At 38.0% G+C, this 27,989-nt stretch overlaps 2 protein-coding genes across 4 annotated transcripts in view; one reads left to right on the top strand and one right to left on the bottom strand.

Moving 5' to 3' along the window:
• Positions 1 to 9,376, top strand: part of LOC143851472 (ubiquitin carboxyl-terminal hydrolase 6-like) — a 31,835-nt gene extending 22,459 nt beyond the window's left edge. The window contains exons 10-19 of one of the 2 annotated variants that reach the window (XM_077360938.1): positions 4,528 to 4,636; positions 6,477 to 6,565; positions 6,646 to 6,715; positions 6,979 to 7,059; positions 7,184 to 7,279; positions 7,491 to 7,539; positions 8,263 to 8,382; positions 8,483 to 8,557; positions 8,707 to 8,763; positions 9,135 to 9,376. In XM_077360938.1, coding sequence (XP_077217053.1) covers positions 4,528 to 4,636; positions 6,477 to 6,565; positions 6,646 to 6,715; positions 6,979 to 7,059; positions 7,184 to 7,279; positions 7,491 to 7,539; positions 8,263 to 8,382; positions 8,483 to 8,557; positions 8,707 to 8,762 — 745 coding nt within the window. In that variant the 3' untranslated portion in view covers position 8,763; positions 9,135 to 9,376. Of the gene's footprint in view, positions 1 to 4,527; positions 4,637 to 6,476; positions 6,566 to 6,645; positions 6,716 to 6,978; positions 7,060 to 7,183; positions 7,280 to 7,490; positions 7,540 to 8,262; positions 8,383 to 8,482; positions 8,558 to 8,706; positions 9,003 to 9,134 lie in introns of those variants that run through there. The other variant, XM_077360931.1, reaches the window with a different exon arrangement.
• A 2,447-nt stretch (positions 9,377 to 11,823) lies between these two features.
• Positions 11,824 to 23,051, bottom strand: LOC143851460 (DEAD-box ATP-dependent RNA helicase 15). Of its 2 annotated transcripts, XM_077360911.1 has the most exons (12): positions 22,861 to 23,051; positions 22,658 to 22,774; positions 19,698 to 19,798; positions 17,203 to 17,375; positions 16,834 to 17,065; positions 16,586 to 16,704; positions 15,869 to 15,925; positions 15,580 to 15,764; positions 13,675 to 13,819; positions 13,515 to 13,598; positions 13,374 to 13,437; positions 11,824 to 12,174 (listed from the first exon to the last, which is right to left on the bottom strand). In XM_077360911.1, the coding sequence occupies exons 2-12, from the start codon at positions 22,771 to 22,773 to the stop codon at positions 12,164 to 12,166; spliced, it is 1,287 nt and encodes a 428-aa protein (XP_077217026.1). In that variant the 5' UTR covers position 22,774; positions 22,861 to 23,051; the 3' UTR covers positions 11,824 to 12,163. The 2 variants fall into 2 exon arrangements, with proteins under 2 accessions (XP_077217026.1, XP_077217033.1); XM_077360918.1 differs by lacking the exon at positions 22,861 to 23,051 and having other exon boundaries at positions 17,203 to 17,516; positions 22,658 to 22,696.
• Between the last annotated feature and the right edge of the window lie 4,938 nt (positions 23,052 to 27,989).

Raw genomic sequence — 27,989 nt, 5'->3', positions numbered from 1 at the left:
ATATGGTTTCCACTGGATCATTACACAAGGACAATCGGTAAAATTTCTCGATGTACTCTCTTACGAATCAACTCTTGTCTACAATTTTGGTATTGTTGGAAAATACATGATCATAATTGCGTGGTAGAAATCTTCCGTGCATTTTCTGCTCCATCCTTTCCTACAATCAGATGGGTGCTTTGCTATGCCGAGTTCTAGAGATTTGGAGTTGCTCCTTTATATGGAGGTCAGGCTACAAGCTTGACCTTCTTCACTTTAGGAATCTCCATATAGTAAAAAAACTCATTCAACCTCCAAAAGTTAATCGAGGAACTCCTTTATATGGAGGTTTCCATTGAAGTTTGGGAGATCCACTCTAATCTTTTAACTTATACTCCTAATGTAAGAACCGGTAAAATATATATATATATAAATATAAAAATGGCCTCATAGGTGGGTAATCATCGGCCATTACTCATTTTCCCCAAGTTAATCGGGCATGAGGACATCTGGCATAATAGGGCGTACACGATTCGAACCCAAGTCTAAGCTAAGATTGAACGGCTTCCTACCACTAAGCCACCGCCCCAGATGTCAACAAAAACGGAATAGATATATATATATGTTAAAAATTTCCAATAGTCACTATTCACAATAGTCACTATGCGAGATTACTATGCAGAAATACTATGCAAGTTCACTATTGAGATACACTATTTAAAAGTATTATTCACAGTAGGACCCACCGAGTACTATTTACAAACGAGTCCCACCATCAGTAGGTCCCACATCAGCGGGCCCCACACCCGCAGGTCCCACATCAGCGGGCCCCACATCAGCGGGCCCCACACAAGTAGGTCTCACACAAGTAGGTCCCACACAAGCGGGCCCCACGACCAGCGGGTCCTACCACCAGCGGGACCCATCCCTAGTGGAAACGAAAATATCATCGCACCGACGAAAATAATAATAAAAAAATGCAAAAATACTATTGACCGACAAAATTAATAATAAAAAAATATTATTAACTATGCAAAATACTGTTAACCGACGAAAATAATAATTTAAAATAGTAAATAGTTTTTACTATGCAAAAGTACTATGCAAAAATACTATTGACCGACAGAAATAATAATTTAAAATAGTAAATAGTCTTTACTATGCAAAAAGTACTATGCAAAAAAATGTCTATAAATAGAGGAGGAGGAGGAGAAGAAAAGGAGAAGAGAAGAGAAGAGAAGAGAAGAGAAGAGAAGAGAAGAGAGAGAGAGAGAGGAAGAGAAGAGAAGAAAGAGAAAGAGGAAGAGAGAGAGAGAAGAAGGAAAAAGAAAATCCACTACCAAGTAAGTCTTTTATAATAGTCTCTCTTTCATGGTTGGTTCTACCACCTACCTATATTTTATTTGAAGTAATGGTTGGTTTTACCACCTATATGGATAAAGTAATGGTTGGTTCTACCACCTATATACTGAACGGTGAAATGCTCGCATAGTAACCGTAAAGTAAACTGTAAGGAAAGAAAGGCGAAGAAAGGCGAACTGCTGAGCATAGTAGCCAAAGAATGGTGGCCCACATGAATAATAACATGCGGGGCCCACATGAATAGTAACATGCGAGGCCCACATGAATAGTAACATGCGGGGCCCACATGAATAGTAACATGCGGGGCCCACATGAATAGTAACATGCGGGGCCCACATGAATAGTAGCATGTGGGGTCCACATGAATGGTAACCTATGGGGTCCACATGCATAGTAACATGTGGGGTCCATATGAATAGTGTCTGCTAGGCCCCATGATCTTGAAATATGAATTTGATAACAAATAATATGGGGTCCACAGGGAACATTATTTTGGACATTGATGGACATTACCTGGATAGAAAGGACACTACCTTAAAATATGAATTTGATGATAACTGTTAATTTTTGGGCCCACTTGGTAGGGAGGCATACACGTGCAAGGTGGAACCACCCTCAAATTGGGGTATATATATCTTTGGTGGAAGTTTGATATAAAAAAATGAGACAGCAGTATAGCGCCTCAAAATGAGTGTCTATGCCAAAACAGAACGTGAATATGATTTTATCTTCAGGATGATGCCCCTCACACCCTCACTTAGAGGCCGTCCCAATATATATACATCCGAAGTCTTTACAAGGCAGGTGATACCTAACTTTGCTCGTACGACTTTCAATGTATCCAACAAGAATGGTGAAGTATTTGATTTACATTGTTTCTAAGTTATTCTATATTATATGTTGAAATGGATTCAGTTTAAATTGTATTTATTTGAAATGATTCTGAAAATCTCGAGGAAAGGTAGGAAAGGTTGCTGGGCTGTATATGGAAAATTTCTCCTCACTATGTAGACGTGTTTTAAAACTGGGGAGGGCGTGGACCCAAAAGGGCAGTGACCCAAAAGGGCATGACCCAGAACCGGATAATAGCGGACAGTATCTACATGGGTAGGATCGGGATTTCACATCATGGTATCAGGGCTGGACCTTCTATCATATTGGAAAAGTATTTGTTCAGTTTATTTGAATTGAATTCTGGTTTAGAAAATCTCTATGAATTATTATGTTGGAAAAGTATTTGAATGTTATTTGAATAAATATGGATCTTGATCTGCTGTTTAGATTGAACTATCATACCTGCTAGGTTACTATCACTCTGCTTGACGTTGATTCCTCCACCACAGGAGTTGAGGCATTAGATGGTGGAGCATTTGCAAATGAAGGAACCATGGGATAAGGGACTGTGTTATCAGAGAGTTTGTTCCTGAGTTTTTACATTTTGACGCCTTGCGTCATTTACCATGTCTATCAATACTTTGTTATGATAAGACATCTTTCAGTTGTAATAAGATTCTATCGTGGTTGATGCTTGTATAAAAAAAAAAAAAAAAAATAGTTACATGATTTTTGCTTTCTTTTGCTCGTAGCGACTCGTCGGAAATCGGGTCGTTACACCTAACCTTGATTTACGTTGTCTAGCCTTCTTCGAGCTCGTCATCACTGGACTCATCTATGTAGATTTGTGGCCTACATGGTTATCTAGGTCTGTTACCATGAGCAAGAAGATTGCAAGCCTCCTCAACAATCCGGTCCTGCCATCGTTAGGAACCTGGGTGCGCTTCATGGATTCCACCAATCGTGTGGTTGTTGCTCGCATCTCTTGTTGGAACACTTTGAGCAATACTACTATCACGGGTTAATATCCGTGAACACCATCCACAGAGTTGCGGTGATCCAATCCGTTTCTCTCCATCAAACTAAGGATGTCCTCGCTCTGATACCAAATACCGTAGCAGAAATTGCAAAGAAAGACAGAGAAAGGAGATCATGTCTTCTTTCTTTAATAAAAGCCATATATCCACAAGGAGAATTGGGCAAACATATTGTATTCAATAGAATATCAACACTCAGGGACTCCCAAACCCCTAGATTTGGCCCGTAAGAGTATTTTTCCAAAAATAGTAAAAATCCAAAAGTGATCCAAACATGTTTGACTCTAAATACTAAAACTAAAAAGAATGGATGCAAAATCCTCTAAATTGTTGAACATGATTTAGTAAAAATAGCAAAAATGGAAAAAGTAAGATATCTACATATTCTCAGGCTTAGTTTTTTATGGTCTGGCACTTGATCCACCATAGCGGGATCCCGACCCTTGAAGAGTCCATCGAGACACTTCCAACTCAATATTAAAAGCCCTGATCCAATGGTTAGATCAAAAGTTATAGTAGTTCGAGGTTTGACCTTCTTACTTGCCTTCTTTTGAGCTTGCACGTTTAGAAACTCTTCATCGGCTTGTTCTATGTCACAAGGTAAAACCAAATGTAGCAATTCAATGATTCATGTGATTTTTCTTTGACAATACTAAGAACAATAATTCTTTTTTGACTCAGGCAAGTCAAAAGAATTTTTGACTCAATAGAGCTAAAACCAAGTCAGTTCAAGCGAGTCAAAAGAGTTTTTTTATTTTCTTTTCTCATCCACAATGAAGGGATACCGTTGATTTACCAAATGAACTGGATAGTGATGAACCTATGCCTATGGTGCCTATGGAAAGAGATCATATTTTTAATAAGTGTGGCTTGAATGTTCCTTAATGGTTGTTGACACTCGCTGAGAGGCTATTTCCGAACTTCCGATGCAAAATATTGCATCTTTGAAGTGTTCTCCTGCAACACTTGCATTGTATTGTTTGATCTGGGAGTCAAAAAACTGTTGTCACCCAGAACTAGGTTCATACTTCCAGTGTCTTGAGACATTGATTTGTGGGAAATGATATCAGCACAACCATATTTTGATATTTTCACAAACCATGTTGTCTTTTAGTATTTAAAAAGCTGTCAAAAGGTTATTACATTTCCCACAAAGCTCTCACAAGCCTATTAAAGAAGAAAAGACAGCTGGGTTTGTGCAAATATCAAAATATGGTTGTGCTGATAACATTTCCCTTGATTTATTTATATTTTACAGCTTGCTACTATAAGTCCAGATCAGGAACCCTTCATAAAAGATGATTTTGGATTCCAGGGTCCATTGTGCAGAAAGTGGTGAAGAGAGCTCAGAGACGGAATCAGTATACTCACTCAAATGCCACATTTCACAAGAAGTGAACCATTTGTATGAAGGGCTAAAACATGTAAGTATTTCTTCTAGAAAGACATTTCTAATCCAGTTACAACGAGTGATATACTAAGTTGCATGCCTTCTGTGTTTACTTCTTGATGATTGTCATTATGGGATGGTCATGGGATGGTCTTAATGTTTTTAATATTGTACTTTTCTTAAATGTCATTAAATTATCAGGGAAGATGGAATGAGGGACTTTTGCTTAACTACTTAAGTTATTAGTGAATTTTGATGAGCTGTATATCCATGCTTGCATCTTTGTTTTGAATGTTGTATTCATTATTTTGTGCCTTCACAAGCCCATTTCTGATGAAGATATTTGGTGCATTCAAACATATTCTGTGTATTCAACTTTCAGCCCCAAGGAGTGTGAATGGAATTGTGGCGAAAATGTATGAGAAAAAAATATAGTTCCACTAATTATAGTACGTGAATCTGTGAATTTGTTTTGTAGTTATATTACAATGTAGATATAATATTTTTGGAGTGATACAGTTTAGATAATGATATTTCCACCTCACCAAGAGAGATGTACGGTCTAATGAAGCTACTACGAAATATTTACTCATGGGTGGGGCAAGCTCTTCTATTCCGGTTCATAGTTTCTCTTGGCTATATGGTTTATCGGGGGAAGAAATCAAGCTTATGTGATCACCCAAAGGAAATAGTCACAGAAATCTAAGATGAATTCCAACAGATTCCAGAAGTGAAATTGTACTTTCTGGTGCAGCAGAACTTTATAAATATTTATTTCGCGAGGTGACCGGCACAGACACCCGATTTTGTATTGTCATGATCAATTTATTTTTTCTTTTTCTTAATTTTCAGAAAAATACAACAAAGGTGGTGAAAATGCTGAGAAAGGGGGTGGAAATATCATTTTACTTTCCAGTTGTATCAGTTGTAAAATCATGCAAATGCAGTCTCATCACTCAGACTAAGATGCTTCCAATATTGTGGGGACTTAGTTGCCTTAATCACACTTCTTCTGTAACAACTAATAACCATGTGTTAGCCTCATTAATGAGTGCTAGCAAAACCAATGCCGTTGTGAGTCACAATAGTCGCTTTGAGAGTTGACTTTGTGGAAGACATGATGGATGCGATACTAACCTTGCAATTCAAATTCTCACAAATTTCACCCTTTCGACCTCAGTGACTAGTTACACAGAACATCCAAAATTGAGAAGAGCCAGCCAGCCTGCAACTCAGGGCCAAACATTATAGCCTGGTTAAAACTGGACATCTTGATAAGACCTTCACCCCATCATAGGGAGCACTTCACCGCAGTGGAAGTGCTTCTCGAATGTGAGCCATGCCCTTAAGACCCTGGAAATTGCTCAAGATTGAGGTGTATGTGAAAAAGCTGCAAGAATTTAGGCGTAATGTGAAGGTTGAGCAAATTTATAATATTCTCTTCCTTCTTTTTTTTGAAATGGCAATAATATTCTCTTCCTATTACCATGTTTGTGTGCTCCATTTAGTATGTTTGTATGTGTATGTACATGTGTAAGTGGAATGTATTGCATGTTTGGCCTGGACGTGCATACTCACTTTTGCACATGCAAACTAATATTTTGTAAGGAATAGTCCCGCCCTAAAAAATGGGGTGGGGATACCCTATGTCATCAAAAAAATCCCTTTATTGTCTGCCAAAACTTTCCTTAACAAATTTCCTTTTTTTGTTAAGCCTGTTTTTCTTTTGTAAATAACTTTTCTCCATGGAGGCGCTTTCATCATGCAACTAGATATTGTCTCCAACCAACTAATAACATTTAATGGAAGTGTGTGCATACCAATATGTCTCTCTTGATCAGACAACTTATTCTGTGCTAACTTAATCCATGCAGGGTCTGAAATCAGAATTGGAGAAGGTTTCTCCTTCCTTGGGGCGCAGTGCAGTTTATTTGAAAGAGTCGCGCATCAATGCCTTGCCTAGGCAAGAATTATAAATTTCTCTCTGTCTTGATTTATTGCAGCCGTCTTTTTGCAAGATTGCTTATGCTTATTATATTCCAGGTATTTGACTGTTCAGTTTGTCCGCTTTTTTTGGAAAAGGGAGTCAAATCAAAAGGCAAAGATTTTGCGGGTAATATGGTTTTTATCTCTTTCCTTTCATATTATTCTACAAATTTTATGTTTCTTTCTGAAGCCTTAGATTTGATTGTTAGTTTTGGAGGCTATCTGGTTGTATTGGGAAGCTAAATTGTATTTTTCGCTGGAGACCATTTCATTCCTTTGTTTAATATGCTTCTATTGTCTCTGTGCGTGCGTGCGTGTGTGTGTGTGTGTGTGTGTGTGTGTGTGTGTGTGTGTGTGTGTTCAAACAACTAAAATATGCCTTTCATGCAGAAAGTGGATTACCCATTGGAGTTGGATGTTTACGACCTTTGTTCAGATGAACTTCGCGCACAGTTGCAAACTCCTCGCCAGGTAAAGCTTCGTAGACCTTATTTACTTTCTGCACTTCAACAAGGCTATATGTCTCTGATGGGAGCATATTTATCTGTTGTTCTTCATCCTTGTGGTGTTGTCTTTGTTAACGTCCCAACATTAGATTCTAAGAGACGAAGAAAGTACCAAGCTGGGGTTAAAAGTCAAGGACAAGAACAGTGCCTCGAAAGACAACGATGCGAAGACACTGAAACTAGAGGTACACACACAGGATCACTTCTAGCCAGTGGAGGACAAGAGAGATTTTTTTTTTTCATAAGCCCCATTTCTTTCAACATAAAGCAAATTTTACGTCCATTTTTACGTTGAAAGAAATGGGGCGTAAGTGGAAGGCTGCTTTGAAAATCATAATTGTCGGATGGAATTTCACTGAAATTTATGCAAGGGATTATTGTTTCTTCCATCTGCAGGGATCTTCCAATGAAAATGGAGAACCATCTGTAGTTACTTCCCAAGAAGGTAAATATAAACCAGTAAAAAATGTCTTTGCACATTATTTCATTCTGTGTTATGTCTATAAAGCTTGTATATTTTAAATGAATAGACGTTGACACAGATAGTTCTGTTGCAACCAAAAAGTCACTACTTACTGAGACAAAAACTTGTCTGCATAAATTTTTGTGACAGAATTGAACCGTCTCTGTTTTTTTTTTTTTGTACTGTCACAAATAGCAAAACTGCTTGCGAAGTGGTAGTGATTTGTATTTGTTACTGAAGACCCCTATGGGGCATTGGTATTTTTTTTTTTACTTCAAACAAGTGATTCGGAGGCCTTTGTCTATAATTTGTGTCATCAAACCCCCAAAAGATGGATAAACAATTGCCATCAAATATTTAATGTCCAGCACGACAGAGCAAGTGGGAAAAGCGATTTTTTTTTCTTTTCTTTTTGTATCATATGCTTTTGTGAGCTGATATTTATACATTTTCTGCTGCTTCTTAATATACCTTTATAATCAATAAACGAAGAAAGTATTATCAAAGAAATGTACAGATATTTCATCATGTTGGATTCGTATGTACTATTTTTATAGTTTTTGCAGCAATAGGAGCTCTAGAATCCATTTCTATGTTGTGTAAACTCCATTTAAATATTTCCAAATTCATTTGTTTATCATTTTTTCCTGTTGATTGTGCATTCTAACCTTGCACTTCATGTGTTTCTAACTTTCTATACACCAGGTGCATCGTCCGAGAAACAAATGCATTTAACTGGAATTTATGACTTGATGGCTGTGCTGACCCACAAAGGGAGGAGTGCCGACTCCGGGCACTACGTCGCTTGGGTAAAACAAGAAAATGGTCAGTGCCCACTTTACTCCAAAAAAAAAAAAAAAAAAAAAGACCTGTTCATCCATCATGTATTTGCGCCCCAAATACTGAGAAATGGCTTTTGGTCCAGGGAATTGGATTCAATATGATGATGACAACCCGATTCCTCAAAGGGAAGAAGACATCACAAAGCTCTCTGGGGGAGGTAAGAGCGACTCTTCTGACAAGATCGTCTCTATATATGTTGTTCCGTGCTTTACATTTATAGATGTTTCAATTTCGTCTTTATTTTCCAAATGAAATCCTGTTTTGGAAGTGTTTTCCTATATTTATAGATGTTTCTTTGTTCTTCAGGTGACTGGCATATGGCTTACATTTGCATGTATAAAGCTCGCGTTGTTTTCATTTAAGGTAACCCTCAGCTTTTTTCCTTGTTACAGCTGAATAGTAACTTCCCATTTGGTGTAGATTACAAAGGCAATGTTGTGTTTTTATAACCTCTACAACTATCTGCCCTGCTTTTAAGAAAGCCCAATAGCCCCACAGGAAATGAGAAATACTAGTGTGTTAGAGCTTCCTCTTCAAATGGATTGTGTACATTGAAGGGTGGCTGGGTTAAGCAGCCTCAATTAAAATTTTATTTTATACAATGTTTGAAATTCCAGCCTAAATATTGTGTGAATGCATGTGTTTTCTTGTTTAAATCAAGAAGAAAAAAAATCAGAAAAACTGACGTCTTTTCTCTTTTATATTATTCATTCTGTGAATTTTCTCTTGCCCAGGCCACAAAGTCCTAAACCTAATCGATTGTGCTAGATTTCATCTCTGGAAATGGCTTCTAGGCACCCAAATCAACATACATTCCCAAGGTATAATTGAAGGAGAGATTATATGGGGGCTCCCTTTTTTTATATTGGCACTTTTTAGATATATTTCACTCGCTGGCGAAATGTAAAAAATAATATTTTATTTGTTACAAAATTTCGGGAAAATAAAATAAAAATAAAAAATCAAGAAGGTCGAATTTCCTCATAGAAAAATGAAATTTCGGTCAAAATAAAGTAACGTTTCAGGTATGTGTCATTTCGGTTTCGGTCAAATTTCGGATTTCGGTCGAAATTAAAACCATGGTTACAACACCCTTGAGATTTGATCCAACAGCAGCTCCTCGAAAAGTGAGTGAGCTGCTGTTGGATCAAATATCAAGGATGAGATGCTGAGTACATGTTCGTAAGGCCTTTCATCATATTATAATACCCGGTAACCAACGAAAGACATCAAAACGAGGGTGTAAAAATATCATCTCACTAAATTAAAAATAATGGAGACTTAATCACTGATTCATAGACATTATTTTTTAGGTTAGGGCCCCAATCAATGTATGGCCCACCAAATCAATGGTCCGGATAGCCAGTGGAATTGGGAGATCCGAATTTGATCCTGTGCCCCCAGTAAGAATTTGGGTAAAACTGATTAAAACCTTAAGTAGCAAGCAGTGTTTCACGTCTTACTATACATGGTGTATTGCTTGGATTCATGTTCATGAGCTTATTACAAAGTGGGTGGGAATATCATGAGCTTGTTAAAACCTCAATATCTGCATTCCTTATTTGATAATGGCACTCAAAACACTTTTTCAATAGGCTGTCGGTATCTTCTGAGAATAGCTATAGCTTTAAAGCTAGTTAGAAAAAGGGGGTGAATTTAAAGAATGGTTTAGATCTTTGAACAAGGAGGACCAACTTTATTTTTGCAAAAAAATATGTGCACCTCCTTATAAACACCATATGCCACATGTTTATTAGAAAATTCATTGCAACCCTTATTACAATATCCTCACTCTCCAATTTGTAGAGGCTGATCGGAGGGTTTCGATCATCCTACGGAATTGATTTTATGGGCAATGCCTATTTACGTTGGGCCCGAGTGATATTTTTTTTTTTTAAAATATACTTTTATGATGTACACCTTCAAAGATCTAGACCATTCATTGTTGGGCCCCACCAATCAATGCACAAAGAGAGAAAAGAGAGTCCTGGTTGTGAGATTACGTACATGTGGACCTGCCTGGTTCAAAGATCTAAACAATTCACATATGTTAGAGAGAGAGAGGCTTCACAACCGGTAAAGGGGGGTGTATTTATTGTAGAAGAGGGTGAATTTATCTTTAAATGTAAATGTCTCTATCTATATTAAATACTTTATACAACTAAAGATGTTATTTAAATACTTATAAATGTAAAAGTTTCTAATCTATACAAAACATTTTATATAACATAAAGAGGTTGTTTAAAACCTTACAAAACTAAATTTCTCTTTAGAGGATCTTCAACCCCCAGGTTAAAGCTTTCATAAATGTAATTCTCTGTGTTAAATAATTTATATAACAAAGTAGTAACAAAAAAAGATTATTTAAAAACTTCTAAATGGAAATTTCTCTATATGTCAAATACTTTAAATAACAAACAAGTGAATTAAGGAAATCCATATATTACTATAAACCATATTTTAATGTGATTTAAATACATCCTAATAAAAAAAATTGGGACGTGTACAAATTGGATTTGTTGATACTAAAAACTTGAATCGAGAAGGAAAATAATAAGGGGTGTCCACAAGGCATGAGACGCAGACCATGTATGTGACCTAAGAGGTTTTCCATTAGGGCCCGTTTGGATACCTCGTGTATTTTGATTTGGATTTGAGTTTTGGATACAAAACACATCAATCAACACGATCATGTTCTAAGAGAGAGAGGGAGGGAGGGATGTAACGCTGTTGCTGGAGTAACATCGAGGAGCAGCGACGGTGAAGGAAGTTGCCACAACTATTGATTTCCAAATAATGCCTCACAGAACAGATTTGAAAATCGGAATTTTTTGCACTGTTGTAGCTGATTTGGAAATCTAAGGATATGATCCAGTTCAAAATATCAACTAAATTCAAATCTAAATCTTGTTGGTATCCAAACGTGGCCTTAGGGATTTGCCATTATAAATGGGAAGTGATACATTCACTCCCTTTTTTCCCTGGCCACCCCTTCTAGAGTACTTCGGAACTATTTCTTAGACTCCCTTGATTAGACTTCGGAACTAAATTCAAATCAAATTTTAGTTTGTTGTATGAATATGCATTGATTAGACTCCCTTGATTCCTAGTTAAGCAATTAATATCAATAGAGAAATTTACACACAAGTTGCATATATGCAGTAGAGAAATAAATATAAATAGATAATACTTCAAATTTTATTTTATTTTTTGGAAAATGAACACTTGAAATTTTACCTGGAGGTGGATGCACTAAATCAACTAAAAGCATCTCAATGGAAATAATCACAACTTGTATAGGACGGAGGGAGCTAAGCCAGCTGTAAGAGACCCCAAAAAACAATAGGCAAATATTAATGTACTTTCTACAACTAGGCAAACATCAACAAAACTAAAATTGAGAAGTTAAACATGCTAGCAGAGTATCATAAGCACTTACCAACAGCAGCTTTTATTAACTCCATAAGATTTTACTAGTAAAAGAATGAGAAAGCAAGTCTTAATACTAAGGTTCCCCATTCCCCCATCTCTGTTTTCAGTCTATTTTAGTTCAATAGCTACCAAAATGTCTAGTTCTAGCTCTATGAGTGCCCTCTCAAGCAACAGTCAAAAGAGTGATACATGAGTACCACATTATAACACATTTCTCTACTTCAAGTACGATTGTTCACAGAACCCTCCCCATCAACGATGTAACAGGCATTTGCACAAAGCCTGCGTTTCTGGATAAATTACATTGAAGCTCTCCATGTCTGCAACATCATCACGACGGCACTGCAATACAGGAAGAGAGTAGGGTTCGTAAGAAATAATATGTTGTCAGGCAATACTTTACCAACGGAAAGAAGTACAAAGAAAGAGAACAAGTGAGGGCAACTTGTTCCAGTAATGACCAGCCATTCCTCTTTTGTTTGGATAGGCCATGCCCCAAAAATCTTCCACATTGCACCATTCTAAGCAGGCGAGCCTTGGCGCAACAGTAAGGTCCATTGCGACCTGGTGGTCAAGGGTTCGAGTCACAGAAACAGCCTCTCTGCAAAGCAGGGGTAAGGCTGCGTACATCTAGCCCTCCCAAGACCCCGCAATGGCGGGAGCCTCGTGCACTGGGCCACCCTTTTTTATTGCACCGTCCTAAGCCTTTAATAGGTGGATTTGTGAATGAGCAGTGCAGAAACTAATGATGCAAGCATGCAGGAATCTCCAAAAAAACCAGAGGGTTAACATCACAAATGCAAGATCAGAAGGTAATGTGAGGAAGAAGCCAGAAGCATGTCTTTAGAAAAGGGAAAATTTAGAAAGCAAATAGAATTGAGGAGCAACAGGGGAAGCATTTTCTTTTTAAAAGACAAGAGGGGGAGAGCATGTTGGAAAGGCAATGGAAGCAAAGTGGGTTAAAAAGAAGAAACATTTAACATGAGACACGGGATCTGGTGGACGAAAAAAAGAAAAAGTTCAAAGAAAAAATATTTGGACAGATTTGAAAGAAAAAAAAACTTTTTTTTATACATGCAGGAAGAGGTTCAAGGGCTAAAAATCCAGTTTTTTTTAATTTACTGTGGAAGGTTCAGAGGTTATAATTGGAAGCAAGCATCAACCTCGTGGGACGGAGAACGCAGGATAATAGGGAACTTAGAAGCAAGCATCCACTTAATGGGAAGCACGATTCAGGATAATAGGAAAAAAGCTTCTTGTTATTTGAGCGACAATTCTCAATACCTGACAAGTAAGGGTTCTGTCAACCACGAAGGACAATTCTTGGTTAAATGTGTTGAACTTCACTTCTAATGCACAATATTTAGTAAGTGACCCATCCATTTTAGGGCCTACCAGATCAATTGTTTGCATCTTAAAACCACTGGACCCACCAAATGTGGGGACACCATAAAACTCATTGAAAAGAAGCTACTCATATTATATTTACTACAGAAGAGCAGAACGTAAAATAAAGAAAGAGAAACAGAGATGTAACGTACTATATGTGGAGGTGTCGATTTGCTCTGGAAGCTCCTTTATGTCTACCTCAAACCTCTCTTGAACCTGACACATTGAGACAGCCGGTTGAGATTTTAAGCAGTAATGAAGTGTATACACCATGAACGATGCGCATTACAAACCTGATTAAGAATGTCAGAGTCTGAACCAGATGATACAAATGTAATCGCGAGCCCTTTAGTACCAAACCGGCCAGCTCTACCAACCTGCCAAGAGAAAAGCAGTTGGTTAACAAGGTGTTCGGTATGGACGTGATTAAGAATGAAAGACGTAGGTAATGACCCTGTGTAAGTAAGTGTCAGCAGAATCAGGCATGTCATAGTTGATCACAATGTTGACACGTTCAATATCAATTCCCCTGCCGACTAAATCTGTTGCCACAAGAATCCTTTTATGCCCCTCCTTGAAGCTTTTGTACCTTGTCAACCTGAAAATGGCACCGACTTCAGATGACACATAATAGCTAACATTCCAACTGACTACAATATATAAAATAGAAACAGAGCAAGCCATAAGCATACCGGATATGTGGCTAGCGCACTAATCGCAAATTTGTGGTAGTATTTCAATTCAACATATCAGAATTTTTGGAATATTTTAAATATCTGACTTTTTTTACATATTACAATTCATTTGAGATATTTGGATAAAAAAACAAAAAACAAAAAATTATCCTGAGATTTTTTTTCACTCCACCTGCATTATGCATGTGCTCCCCTCCCCTTATAACATAATTTGACGTGAAAAGTGGGCAATTTTAACGCTTTTTTACATCAAATCACGTTAAAGGGGGGGCGGGGGGCATGCGTAATGCAGGGGTGGTGAAAATATCATCGCCCTTTCAAAGTTATCACAATAACTTAAATTTTTATCCTGAAAATTTTAAGAAAACTTTTCTTTCTAATATTTTTCTTGAATTAAATATTTTTAACATTTTATTTTCCGTTTTTTATCTTAGTATAAACCAAAAAAATAAACAAATAATAAAATCTCAATGATATATCCTTCCTGGGAAATTCCCGATGCAAATCGCACAACACACAAGGCATCAATAGAAGTGCTCTGCACTGTTTATGAAGGTAAACGAAATCAAATCTTCCTAACAAGAATAATACCAAACGAAAGCAGACATATAACCTCCATAACCATTCCAAAAAAGGTTAAAAAAAAAAAAGCCTCCCTAATTTTTCGTGCACAGATATTAAATATTGCCAATTTGCCACATTATGCAATCTAGCTCAGATTTCAAAGGGTAAAAATATGGACCATTCATACATACATCATGGGTGAAGTACTGCATTTACTGATTGACATAGGGCTTTCAGATATGCCAAGAACTTTCTGAATCATTTACCATTCAAAAAAAATTCTGAATCATGTCCCTCAATTTGCATTGATCATTCAATATTGAGCATTGAGCATTGGTCAGATGTGAACAACTATGGTTACGTGCACCATTATACATGCATGTACTTGGTTGAATGAAATATAATTTTCATTCAGGAGTCTCAGATTCATGCATACACATCCACAGGCGGTGTGAACATCATCAGTACATGTATCAACATGTAGACTCAAATGAAGTCGTGTAAAGAAATTTATGTGAACATGTGGTGTATTTATATCCATGTTCAGCTGTATATTGTACATACAACATGTATAAGCATGGATAATAATGACAAATAGAGGTCATAAGATGCATGGAACCACCATATGAAAAGTCAACCCATAAATCCTCCTAAAACCATCTCAAAAAAGAGAAAAAATAAACATCTGCCATATCCATGATGGTGCATACAACCAAGAGGATTAAACAAATTAATCTGAAGTTGTGAGCAAAACTGCATATAACCACCATATGAAAAGGCCAACATAACCACCATATGAAAAGGCCAACAAAAAAAACCCTCTTAGAATCAGCTCAAGAAAGACAGCAGCAAAAATCTTCCATATCGCATGACCAGATACTGGTTGTCAGGAATTTACAATATATTTAGAGGCATCGAAAATTTTCTGGATGGAAAAAGTACATATGTCCATCAATATCCATCCAAAAAGTAATAGAAACAAAAAAATATAATATTAGATAGACTAAACTAACTTGATTGAGTAAAAAACTAAACCTAAATAAACATAACTACCAAAACTAAGAGGGCAACGACTGGAACTGGATTGATAGCCCCTCACCTTTCCTCCTGTGACATGCCAGAGTGGATGCAGATAGACGGAAAATTACATTCCACAAGCAACTTGTTCAGCTCAGCCGCTCTGCTGACACTTTTGACGAAGATGACAACTTGATTGAAGTCCAATGCGTCCAGGAGATCGTTCAACTTGCGATTTTTTTCCAACTCGCTCAATTTAATGTAGTGCTGCCAAGAAATCAACAGCAGTTAGCAAAGGCTATTAAGTGACTGACACAATAACAGGTTATTACTAATATTAATCCATAAAGAACTAAGATGCTAAGAGGTACCTGCACAAGACCGTGCAACGTCAACTTGGCCTCATCATCCACATATATTTCCATTGGCTGAAAGGGAACAAATGTCAGATTAAAGTAGATTAGGAGCGTGTCCTCAAGCTAACTGAATCCTGTACCAAATCAATGATGCATGAAAATATCTTGAATCAAACGTTCCACTCCATCTGATTTGGTACACCAGCATTACGCCTCCTTCTAGAAACTTGTTTCTACCACTGGTAAATCCCTGGCCCAATGTATTACCACTGGTAAATCCCTGGCCCAATGTATTAAACCCAGCCACATACAACTGCAGTTAATACATCCAATTTATATCACATTATCACACATAGGGCACTGTAATTCCAGAACACGCCCTAATGTATTAAACCCAGCCCACATACAACTACAGTAAATACAGGAAGAGATGCAAAAGAATCGGGGGGTGCGGGTGGCGGCGGCATGACAAGAATCCCACGCACAACACGAGCCCAACTGGTAAACCTAATACAGGGACCTAAACAGTGACCTTGACCCGGAAATTACTAAACTAAAACCCACCTACAGAAAACACACTAGAGCCAGTAAAAATAAATGAAACACAGCATCCAGGGCAAGCACAAAGCTGAATCCTCTAAATTTGTTAGTTGTTGATATTTTCCTGGAAAGAAGTTGGCATTATGAAAAGGGTAGTTCTAAATTTGAGGTGCGCTGGCAACAGGAGATTACATCTTGCATAAATCTCTTGCAGACAGGGCGGATCTCCTTGCTGAGTGTGGCCGAAAACATCATAACTTGCTTGTCATGAGGAGTCATCTTGAAAATCTCCTGCACATCTCTTCGCATGTCTACAGAAGATACACAGCCATGAAATGAAAAGATCAAGCGTACAGAATATGAACTGGAAATACAGGAGTTTGAACCTTAAAAAGGATCGATGGCAAGGTCAGAAATTGCTTCAAATGCAAAAATCATACCGAGTGATTCAAGCATTTTGTCACATTCGTCTAGGATAAAATGCCTCACATTCTTCAATCCCAAGTCTTTATCCCTTGCCAGTGCCAGTATCCTCCCAGGTGTCCCAACAACAATATGCGGGCACTCGCTCTTAAGTAAATCTTTGTGACTTTTGATGTGGACACCGCCATAGAAGACAGCAACCTTAATGTCAGGTAAGTACGTGCTAAACCTCTCAAACTCGTGGCAGATCTGTGGGCAACATCAGATAATACTACCAAAAATTAGAACTAAAAAATACTGTAAATAACCATAAAAATTAAGCAAAATATTGCCACCACAAGATGAGCAAAGAAATGAAGATCAAGCCAAGGATCCTCAAGACAAACCTGGTAAGCTAACTCCCTTGTATGGCATAAAACAAGCGCAGCAACCTGACCTGCAACAGGCTCAATCTGTTGCAGGGTTGAGAGAACAAAAACGGCAGTTTTACCCATCCCCGACTTCGCTTGACAGATGACATCCATCCCCAAAATAGCTTGAGGAATGCACTCATGTTGAACTGGTGGAGAACCAAACAAAATCGGAGCGAAGTAACCCGCAGTAAGTAAAAAATGATCCTCCGGATCCTTTTAATGGAAGAAAGGTTTACCGAACCAAATTTCTCCTCCAAAATCGGGAGAGTATGGAATTAGTGTATTACCTGAAATCATCAAATTAAACAATTTAGAGCAACACCTATGTCATGAATAAAGAGTAACACAAAGAAATGCAACAGAGGGGAGAAAGTCTCAATAATAATACAGAAACAGTAGCTAAACAGGTGTACTGAAACCTACAACAGTCATGGATTTAAATTAGCCAATACCAAGACATAACACCCAATACATCTCAGCTTTTCAGATGGGTGATATAAACAACAAAGAGTGTGTATGATCACATACACTGCGCATCCCAAGAAACATACTATCAACGGGTAAAATGTTTTTCTCGTGAAATATAGTACAAGTATCAATTTTGAGGTGATCGATACTGATTAAATCCAATACTTTAGCACTGAGGGCCTAGCAAAAATCCTCTACAACTACAAACTCAAATTGGTAAAAAATATCAGCAATTAATGTTTCCAGAATTAGGTTGTAAGCACAGTTTAAAGCCAAATCCAACCTACCATGTGGATAGCATGAAAGTATATCAAAAGGGGGGGAAATGCTAGCCTGTAAATGGAAATACATGTGAAACCCATGGGCCAGTGATCTGAACTATTAATATGGTGGGTGCCTCTATAGTTGGCCTTTATTTTTTAAATGTATACAACATGAATTAATTTTGAGGTGATCAATACATACTAAATCCAATACTTTAGCACGTAAGGCCTAGCAAAAATCCTCTCTATAACTACAAAAACTGATTAAAAAAATATATCAGCAGTAAATGTTTACGGAATTAGGTTGTAAGCACGGTTTAACGCCTAACCCAACCTAACATACGAACAGAATTAAAGTCTACCAATGGGGGTGGGGGGGGGGGGGATTTTTGTAACTGTAGTTGGCCTTAATGCAAAGAATACATGGCATTTGTATGACCCTAGCTGGATGGCTGCATCCAATCAGCTCCTTGCAAAATTAATTTGCTAATAAATTAAGGGGAATGATGTTTCCACCCCCCTTATGAATCATTTACATTTGTCATTTCCTAAAAGTGGCTGCCTTTCCAACCCTTTTTGTTGAATTTACACAAAAAAGAAGTCATTTTCAAGAAAATACAAACAAAAAGGGGTGGAAATGCTGGGAAAGGAGGTCAAAATATCATATCCCATATATAATTAGATTGCACAAATTAATAAATATATAGTTTAAGCTGTGACTGAAAACAATATCAGCTTTCTAATGTACTGAAGCGTTAAAAGCTGAAACAAGAGGATATTATGCCAGTTGAATTTATTTATTTTTTTCTGGATGGTATTATGCCAGTTGAATGTTATCATCAGTAACCCCTTTTAAATCAATGTTACACCTGGATGTATATCACTGGACAGGAACTGCATTTGCAATTCTAGGGAAAATTCTAAACGCAAAGCAGGGGCTTCAGAGGTAGATATTGGGGGGAGAGTTCAGTAACCCCTTTTAAATCGATGTCACACTCGATGTATATCACTGGACAGAAGATGTGTTTGCAATTCTAGGGAAAATTCTAATTGCAAAGCAGGCACTTCAAAGGTAGATATTGAAGGCAGAGTTCAGTAACCCTTTTTAAATCGATGTTACACTGGACGTATATCACTGGACAGTAGATGTATTGGGGGGAGAATTCAGTAACCCACTTTAAATCAATGTCACGCTAGATGTATATCACTGGACAGAAGATGCATTTGCAATTCTAGGGACACACTGGGCGTATGTCACTGGACAGCAAATGCATTTGCAATTCTAGAGAAAATTCTCATTGCAGAGCAGGGGTTCCAGACGTAAAAATTAGGGGAAGAGTTGCTCAGGGAATATTCTAATTGCAAAGCAAGGGCTCCGAAAGTAGATACTGCGGGAATAGCTCAGTAACCCCTTTTAAATTGATGTTACACTGGATGCATGTCACTGGATAGCAGATGCATTTGCAATTCAGGGGAAAATTCTAATTGCAAATCAAGAGGGTTCCAAAGGGGAAGAGTTGACCAGGGCAGCTAGTCATCCATCTATCCAGAATGACAATAAAATAATAAACAACAAGTTGTGAAATCGGGATAAAATCTCAAATTCTTCGCGTTATTTCATAGTTGCTTAGCACATGAGCACAATACTATTCTGACAATTCAACACAATCATATTCATATTTATAAAATTATGCAATTTCAACAGAGAAATTGTAAGGAAACAAGTTCAGAGTTTGCCTTCTGAAGGATGCTCAAATCCCGAATCAACAATAGCTCGAAGGAGCTCTGGCTTCAAAAGAAAATCTCTGAATCCCGAACTGTGAATTCCTACGTAGCCCCTACATGACAGAAGATATGGAAATAAAAACGTAAACAATATCACCAGCCATAATCTCTTTTATTCAATGTGTAAAATAATGAAGTATATAGCAATTATACATGTGTATACAAGATTTATGGTCAGAAGCTCAAATTGTACATCAAAGGGAGAAATCCCTATAAAGGTATATATAACTCGGCTGACACACAAGTTTTGGCAGAACAAAAAAACAAGGTGAGACTCAACAAAAAGGAGACAGAACATATAAATATGCGGAGATAAACCAGACTCACTAAGCCTGTGCAAGTAATATAGGTAAGCATCATTTGCATTGGATTATAAATACCAGGGTCAAAACGAATTAAAACAATAAGAACCTAGGTAACTGAACAGGTAAACCAAATCCTGCAGAAGACTGATGGCTGCAGAACAAATAACACGATAGGCACTTGGCAAAGCCGAATGTTGAGTAGGGGGGGCAAAGGAGACGGAACATATAAATATGCGGGATAAACCAGACTCATTAAGCCCTGTGCAAGTAATATAGGTAGCATCATTTGCATTGGATTATAAATACCCGGGTCAAAACGAATTAAAACAATAAGAACCTAGGTAACTGAACAGATAAACCAAATCCTGCAGAAGACTGATGGCTGCAGAACAAATAACATGATATGCACTTAGCAAAGATGAATGTTGAGTAAGGGGGGGGGGCAAATATGGGGGGCTGTTGTCTTGGAAAACCTGAGATGAAATTTCCTCAAAACGATGTAAAGTAGGAAAAAATTGAGAAAATACTCTCAACCCGGTAATGTGGTCATGGCCACCTCTCAATTATGTAAGCCCTACAAGGATCCTACAATTATTCATCCTTCCCCAGTTTTCAAAACTTTAAAAAAAAGGCACTCAAACTGTTACTAAGTTAAAAACTCAAACTTATCCCTAATTAAAATAAAGACATTACTTTCAGCCACCACCAAAATCCAGATGCTCTCTTCAAGAGCACCCCTCCTTTTTTCTGTGAATGGTTCAAGAGCACCTCTTCTCAACCTCCAAAATGCACAACAACATAATGGCAAAAAACTGCATTCCTCACATGGCCAACATACTCATAGCTTAAAAAGAAGAACAGAGAAATGTCTCTACAAAATTGCAATCCAAACCATCAAGCTTGTGATAATCCTCTAAAGTTGACTCCAGGTGAAAGGAAAATCTCAAAATCCAAATGAATTTAGGCGACAAAATAGACGCCATCAACCAAAACAAGTATCTTGATAACCACACCACCCTTAATATATTAAGCATGAAAGCCCGAAGCTCAAAGCTTCTCAAAGGGGCCGTTTGGATACGTGGATTTTAGAATCTTGGATTTCCTCAAAATCGTAGATGGGAGACGAGAGGAGACCAGACCTCGTTTCCTTATTTCTCGCCCTTCTTTCTGTCAGCAAGAGAGAAGGAGATCATCCCATGTTTCCACGTTTTAGAAATCTAAGGATGGGGGAGAGATTTCTAAAACCTGGATTTCTTACTTAAAATTCAAGTATCTAGGGAGAAGCGAAACGGACGGTCTCCTTCTTCTCTTATCTCCCATCCAGGATTTTGAGGAAATCCAAGATTCTAAAATCCGCGTATCCAAACAGCTCCAAAGATATTAGAATCATCCACCAGCCAAGGACCATGAAAAAAAATGAAAATCTTCAAACTAATAAAAACCAAGATCATACTCAATGTTCTCTTCTAATGTAACTGCACTAAAAAATCCCACGCCTCAGTAACGCAACTCAGCCAAATAGCTCAGAATCATCCATGTCAACCTAAATATATTAAGCATAACAGCTCAAAATTCACAGCTTCTCAAATAGGTCACAAGCATACACCAAACAAAGACCACAGAAAAAAAAATCTTCAAACTAATAAAACCCAAGATTGAATTAAGTGTTCCATTTTAAAGTAATTGCACTAAAAAATCCCACTACATTATTTTTCCCCAGTGACAGGCCATACACAAATTTGAAGAAGCATCTCCGACTAGAATAACTCTACTGAGAAACTTCAGATCTATTAAAAAATATAAAGATGCATAAAAACAAAAAAATCAACTTTTTATGACATGAAATAACCCTGTCATCAGAGAGAAAACAAAAACACTAACTATAACTAATCAGGATACAAAACTTCAGCAAATAAACCTAAAGGGGCCGGTTTGGATATGCAGATTTTAGAATCTTGGATTCCTCAAAATCCTGGATGGGAGACGAGAAAAAAAGACCATCCATTGTTTTCAGATTTCTCGTCCTTCTTTACGTCAGCAAGAGAGTATAAGATCATCCCATGTTTCCACGTTTTAGAAATCACAGGGTGGGGGAGAGATTTTTAAAACCTGGATTTCTTACATAAAATCCAATATTCTAAAGAAAGCGGAACAGACAGTCTCCTTCTCTTGTCTCCCATCTAGGATTTTGAGGAACTCCAAGATTCTAAAACCCGACGTGTATCCAAACGGCCCCTAAACAATTAAAACATTCAAACAAATGCCTATTTCAGGCCGATACAAAGATTCAAATTTCCTACAGGGAGTCATAGCCAAAAACAAAAATTTTAATACAACAGATTCTTGAAAAAAGCAGAATCCCGACGAAACATACTTAGAAATGCAAAACATATTAGATCTACTTTTAAATAACTAGGTAAAGATAAAATAATATGATCCTCCAGAACATCTCACTGATAAAATCAAACAGATAAAGTCCTTGATACCAATATAGAGCATAAAAAACCCTAACTTTTCAAATAGATGAATCAAATTTACAAAAAATAAAGATCTACAGAGACAAAAACAGAAAGTATCGAAGAAGAGAAAATCGAAGGAGAAATTTACTTCTTGGCTGATTCGCCAGTACCCTTGGCCGCAACGGAATCAGGAGCCTTGTCTTCCTCCTCTTCGTAATCGAGAAGCTCCTCCTCGTAAGCATCGTTATCCCTAGCTTCTCCCATTCTACACAGTGTAAAATAACAAAGATCAGATGAGATCTAAAGAAAGCGAAAAAAAATTTCAGAGAGAAAATATTCAGAGAGACTTGCCTTTTGCCTTTGAATCCGCGAGGAAGAGATTAGGGTTAGAGGTTTGATAAGTCTGCAAGAAAGACAGAACAGGTAAATAGCAAAAAGCTCGTTTGGTAGGGTTTAGAGAGGGTACAAAAACATAGGGTTAGGGTTTCCAAAGGAACGAAAGAGAGATAGAAGAAAAACAAAATGAAAATAAAAGCGCTCGATCTAGTCTCTAGAGACCCTATTTATAGGGAGAGATGGCTTAAGTGGTTCTCGGACTGTTGTGTAACAATGGGCCGGACTCCGTGGGCTTCTGTTCGTTTCAGATTATAAATAATTGATTGTCCAGAATTATCTATTATAAAATCGATTACTATTAACGCCCTGCTCGTTTTTTATTATGAAAACTGATTGTGAGTGTTGAACCGATTATTGGGCTCAAATTTAAACATAATTTTGCATTTAATAATAGGTTCTGTACTCACAAATCACAATCGGTTGACATAATCTTAAATGAACAGGGGTTAAAAGAGTGTTAGGTAAACTCATATAATAATCGCTTATAAACTACAATCTGATTATCCGATTGTAATAAAATATGCATACAGCTATAATCACCAAAATTGGTGATTATAAAACGATTGTGCGCGTTTGGAAGACGAAGATTTCGCGAATTCCAAATCGTTTCCCCATAATACCCTTAAATATTTTCTGTAATGATAATAGTTACCCCTTGCCTATCGTTTTGCATAGTAATAATGTATTAATTAGAAAACAAAAGGTCGAAGGCTGGCGGCCAACATGTTCAGTACAAAGCTTGATTCTTTGGCTCTTGAAGATTTCCTTGATGTCACTATTAGTCTGCTATCGTCGCAATCCACCATTGGCCTTCTGAAATACCAGCTACACACCCCTCGAATCATCCTAGTTATGACTCTTCTTGATTCGATCAACACAACTTTATGCGCATGTGTAGCTGCCAATCCGTTGACTCCCCTAGTCAACCCTGGAGAGAGATCTCGATCCATCCTCCCCTACATAAGTACTATCACCTTCTCACTATTGTCTGCAGCCTAAAAACCTGGCTCTACACCAACTACGAAAGAGACCCTACACGTGCACCCGCTACCACTCTCTTTTCGGCTTGCCATCGAGATCTTAGGAACACTAGTCACAATGTCCCCGACCATACGATATAATCCACCACACTTCTCTCCTTTCATCGGAGCCATATAGCCACGTGTGATTTTCATGACTCCACTTGTAGGCATGGTTTTAATTTTCGACCGAAATCTGAAATTTTGAATTTCGGTGGGGACCGAAACCGGTATTTGGCGAAATTAGAAATTTCGCCATTTACCAAATTTCGGCCAAAATTTCAGAATTTCTTCTGAAATTTCGAGAAAATTCATTTTTTATTTTAAAAAAAACAAGCGTTACAAAATTTCGAACGAGAGTACCAAATTTCGATCGAAATTTTGGTTTTTCGGAAGTCCGAAACTTGTACCGAAATCGAAATTTTAATCCTTGCTTGCAGGTAGCTAAATACCTGCAACCTCTAAAGTCCAACCAACTAGGAGACACTAAATCTTTCGCATCTTCGGGACATACGCTGCACCACCCAAAGTACGAACCGCTCCATGAACATCTTGATCTTCACCATCCCAATTCCCCTTGTTTCACAAGTAAACCCGTCACCCAAGGACACTACACCTGCCCTTGTCTCCCGGAACGTATCAAAATATTCTCTCATGTAGCATAAATGAAGAGAGCACCCTGAATCTAGATGACCTTCCTCTTTTATTCTCACCATGAAAAACCAACCCACGCTCTTGACTCCCATCAAGAAGATGTTTCTTCCGCATACAATAAAGTCGTCGCCAAGTTGTCATCATCAGGAAGAGAAGTAAGAAGCAAAAGGTCATTGTCTTCTTCCTTCAACTTTTCAGCAACCTTGTGGAGTTGATCCACAAGCCCATTGAACATTGTAATGTGTTACAGAAGATTTCCTCCTTTTGCATCTTCAACCCGTACAACTGTCGATTCAGATAAAATCAGTTGTCCAGGCGTTTTGACATGCAAAGCTTTTCCATCTTCTTCAATAATATAGGAGCTCCATCTTCTTCCATAATGTTAAACGTAACGTTATATGCCAGACATAGTCAAATCGTGCTGTCCGCCTTCGACTCAATATCTTCCCACTCGGCATCCGTCATGTTCTTCGTCTTTCTATCATTTACCTTCAATGCCTTAGCTAGTCCTTATTGAACTAGGATGTCCTTCACCCTCATCCATCATAGGGTGAAATTATCTTTTCTGTCAAACTTGTCGATGTTGAATTGGGTAGAACTCGATTTTACCGTCATCTCATATTACTCCGCACTTCTTGGTGTAGCGCTCCACGTCGAACGAGAATCTTCGTTGGAGAATCTTTCTACTCCCAAAGATCACTCTAGCCACGATCCAACCACACCACCCACCATCACTACGGTTGCAACCCGACCTGAAAATAACCGAGGTCGGATTTAGAAATCACGTGTCTTAGGTTGGTAGGGTTTCAGGTAAAAAAACCAACAAAATCTTGGGTCGGGTAGGGTTTAATGAAAAAAAAAACCCCAAAAGCGGACCCGACTACTAGTGTACTATGAATTTCTTAAATATCTCTTGAATAACATGGCGAATTATTTTCTAATATACTGATATAATTGTTTACATGGGCTAATCATGTCCGTGACATGAAAAATTACTTCTTTTTAAAACTTATACACTCAGATGATATAATTATAGAGATTTTTTGTGTGAAAATTTTTCGTTTTCTACAGTGTTTGAAATTCATTATCCTATGGTAAATAATAAAAACTCGACCCGACCCAAACCTACACGGAAAACTATCATGGGTAGGATTAGGTTTATGAATATAGCATTTTCTCAAAGAAAACCCAACCCGGTCTGTCTCGAGATAATTTCTCGGGTAGGATAAGGTTCTAGAAAACTCGATCCGAGGTGAAACCCTAACGATCACTCCACCCGGCCTCGGTGATCGCTCTTTATGCAAGGGCTAAAGAAGGGCCCATGAATAGGTTACATCATTAAGTGCAACCGAATCCAGTTTCTCAATTGACTTTAAAAATGATGTGGATCTATTCAAGGGCCCTTCCATAAAGAGGGCCCTTGCATCTATCATTCATCGAAAAAATAATATACAAAGATTACAATGGATTAAACCAAAACCCATAAACTCGCAAGCCTCTCCTTCCTTCTATCACCCAAGATTGTACAGAGAGTAACTCGAGAGAAAACTCCAAGAGAAAACCCCGAGAAGAAAGCCCAAGAAGACCCACTTCTTCCTGCTCTCTAACTCCCTTAGGTATCTGACACACCCAAAATCGGCTCTCTTTTGCATCTGTACACACTTCACGCCCAAGAGCCCTCTTTATATTTAGGTTTTCCGAAAAACCTAAAAAACAAATATCTATTTTTGCTTTATTGCATTCCCACCAATGTCATGGCAAATAAGGCAACTTTCCCAACAAGGCTCTATCTCGTAGATTATTTCCATAGGGTAATCCTAACCCTCCGTTACAGAGAGGGACTGCACATTATAGCAACCTCAATAGATCGAAGGGTGAGAATCATCATATGGAGATCATCTATGGTGTACAGCCTATTTACGCGATGGCCCAGTAACAAACGAACAGTTTGGATCATCCTATGAAGAGGACCCCACAATACTTTTTCAAAAATAATGGTCTTTGTGCTCACACGCCATATAAAATCCCACATTTTATTAGGACTGTCAATCGGGCCAAGCTTGGGCGGGCCTGAGGTGCTCAAGCTCAGCCCATGTCTATACAACGGGCTTCGGGCTGAGTTCGGACCTGACTAAATTAGAAAATTTGCTTGCCCAAACTCCACAACGGGCTTCGGGCCGAGTTCAAGCTTGCCCATCACCTCTTATTTTCTGCACGAGGAAAGACTAAGGCAAGCATAAAAAAGCCAATTTCATAGAAAGCCATTAAACTTGTTGGCTTTGGCATGTGAGAAAAGCCACACCGATTATTTTTTGCCAGATTTTGTCTTATTCATTTAATAAATCTGAGGTCAAACTATAGCCTATAGGATATGATGATCCAAACCGTTCATATGGAGTGGGCTGAAGAGGGGCCCAATCTGTATACTTCAACGGTTTGGATCATCATATTAAGTGGGTTGAAGAGGGGCAAAATAAAGAAAGAAAAAAAACCTATTTAATGTCGAACTATAGCTTATAGGATATTAATGTTTAAGTAACCTATTGAATTAATATCTACTGATTTTTAAGGGCATAAAAAATCTTAAAAAATTATATAGTAAATATATTATCGGGCCCGGGCCTATAACGGGCTGGACGACCCTTGATCAAGCTCAGCCCAAATTAGAGTTTGGGCTTCAACTTTTGACCAAGCTTGGTTTGATTTGTTCTCATTTTAATTATGGGCGGGCTTTTAGCGGGCCGAACGGGCGGGCTTCGAGCTTGCCCATCCCCATTGACAGTCCTACATTTTATACTACAATATGGAGGGACACTCTCAATTCCAAGCTATTGCATTATCCGCCATTTGTTGCTCCAGCTATCCATAGATTAATAAATATCAGAATCCGACCATCCTAATAAATGCAGGATATGACTTAACTTCAAATTTATTTGGGGAGAGTCTATCCCCGACTGATCAGTTCCTTGGAATTAAACTATCCTAAGAAAACACAGGATATTTTGGGAAATGTTATCAGCACTACTGTATTTTGATGAGGCACTCTCACTTTATTAAAAGTACGGTATGACCCGCACCATAGGATGATCCAAACCGTCCATTAGATGGGCCATAGCCTAAATAGGTTGAGTCCCGGAATTTATTTTCATAGGTTGATCCTAACCCTCCGATCTATATAGGGTTAGATCAACCGTCTAACTTTCAGATCGGAGGGTTAGGACCAACCTATTTAAATGATTTTTTGGGCCCAATCTATTTAGGCTGTGGCCCATCTAATGGACGGTTTGGATCATCCTATGGTGCGGGCCATACCGTACTTTTAATCAAGTGAGGAGTGCGCTCATCAAAATACAGTAGTGCTGATAACATTTCCCACTCATCAAATTCTAGCTTTATATGAAACCCTAGTTT

The sequence above is a fragment of the Tasmannia lanceolata genome, unplaced genomic scaffold (assembly GCF_043159265.1).
Source record: "Tasmannia lanceolata isolate RefF3 unplaced genomic scaffold, GAP_Taslan_0.1 ptg000003l, whole genome shotgun sequence".
NCBI classification, from domain to species: Eukaryota; Viridiplantae; Streptophyta; class Magnoliopsida; order Canellales; family Winteraceae; genus Tasmannia; species Tasmannia lanceolata.
This window is presented reverse-complemented; position numbering and strand designations above follow the sequence as displayed.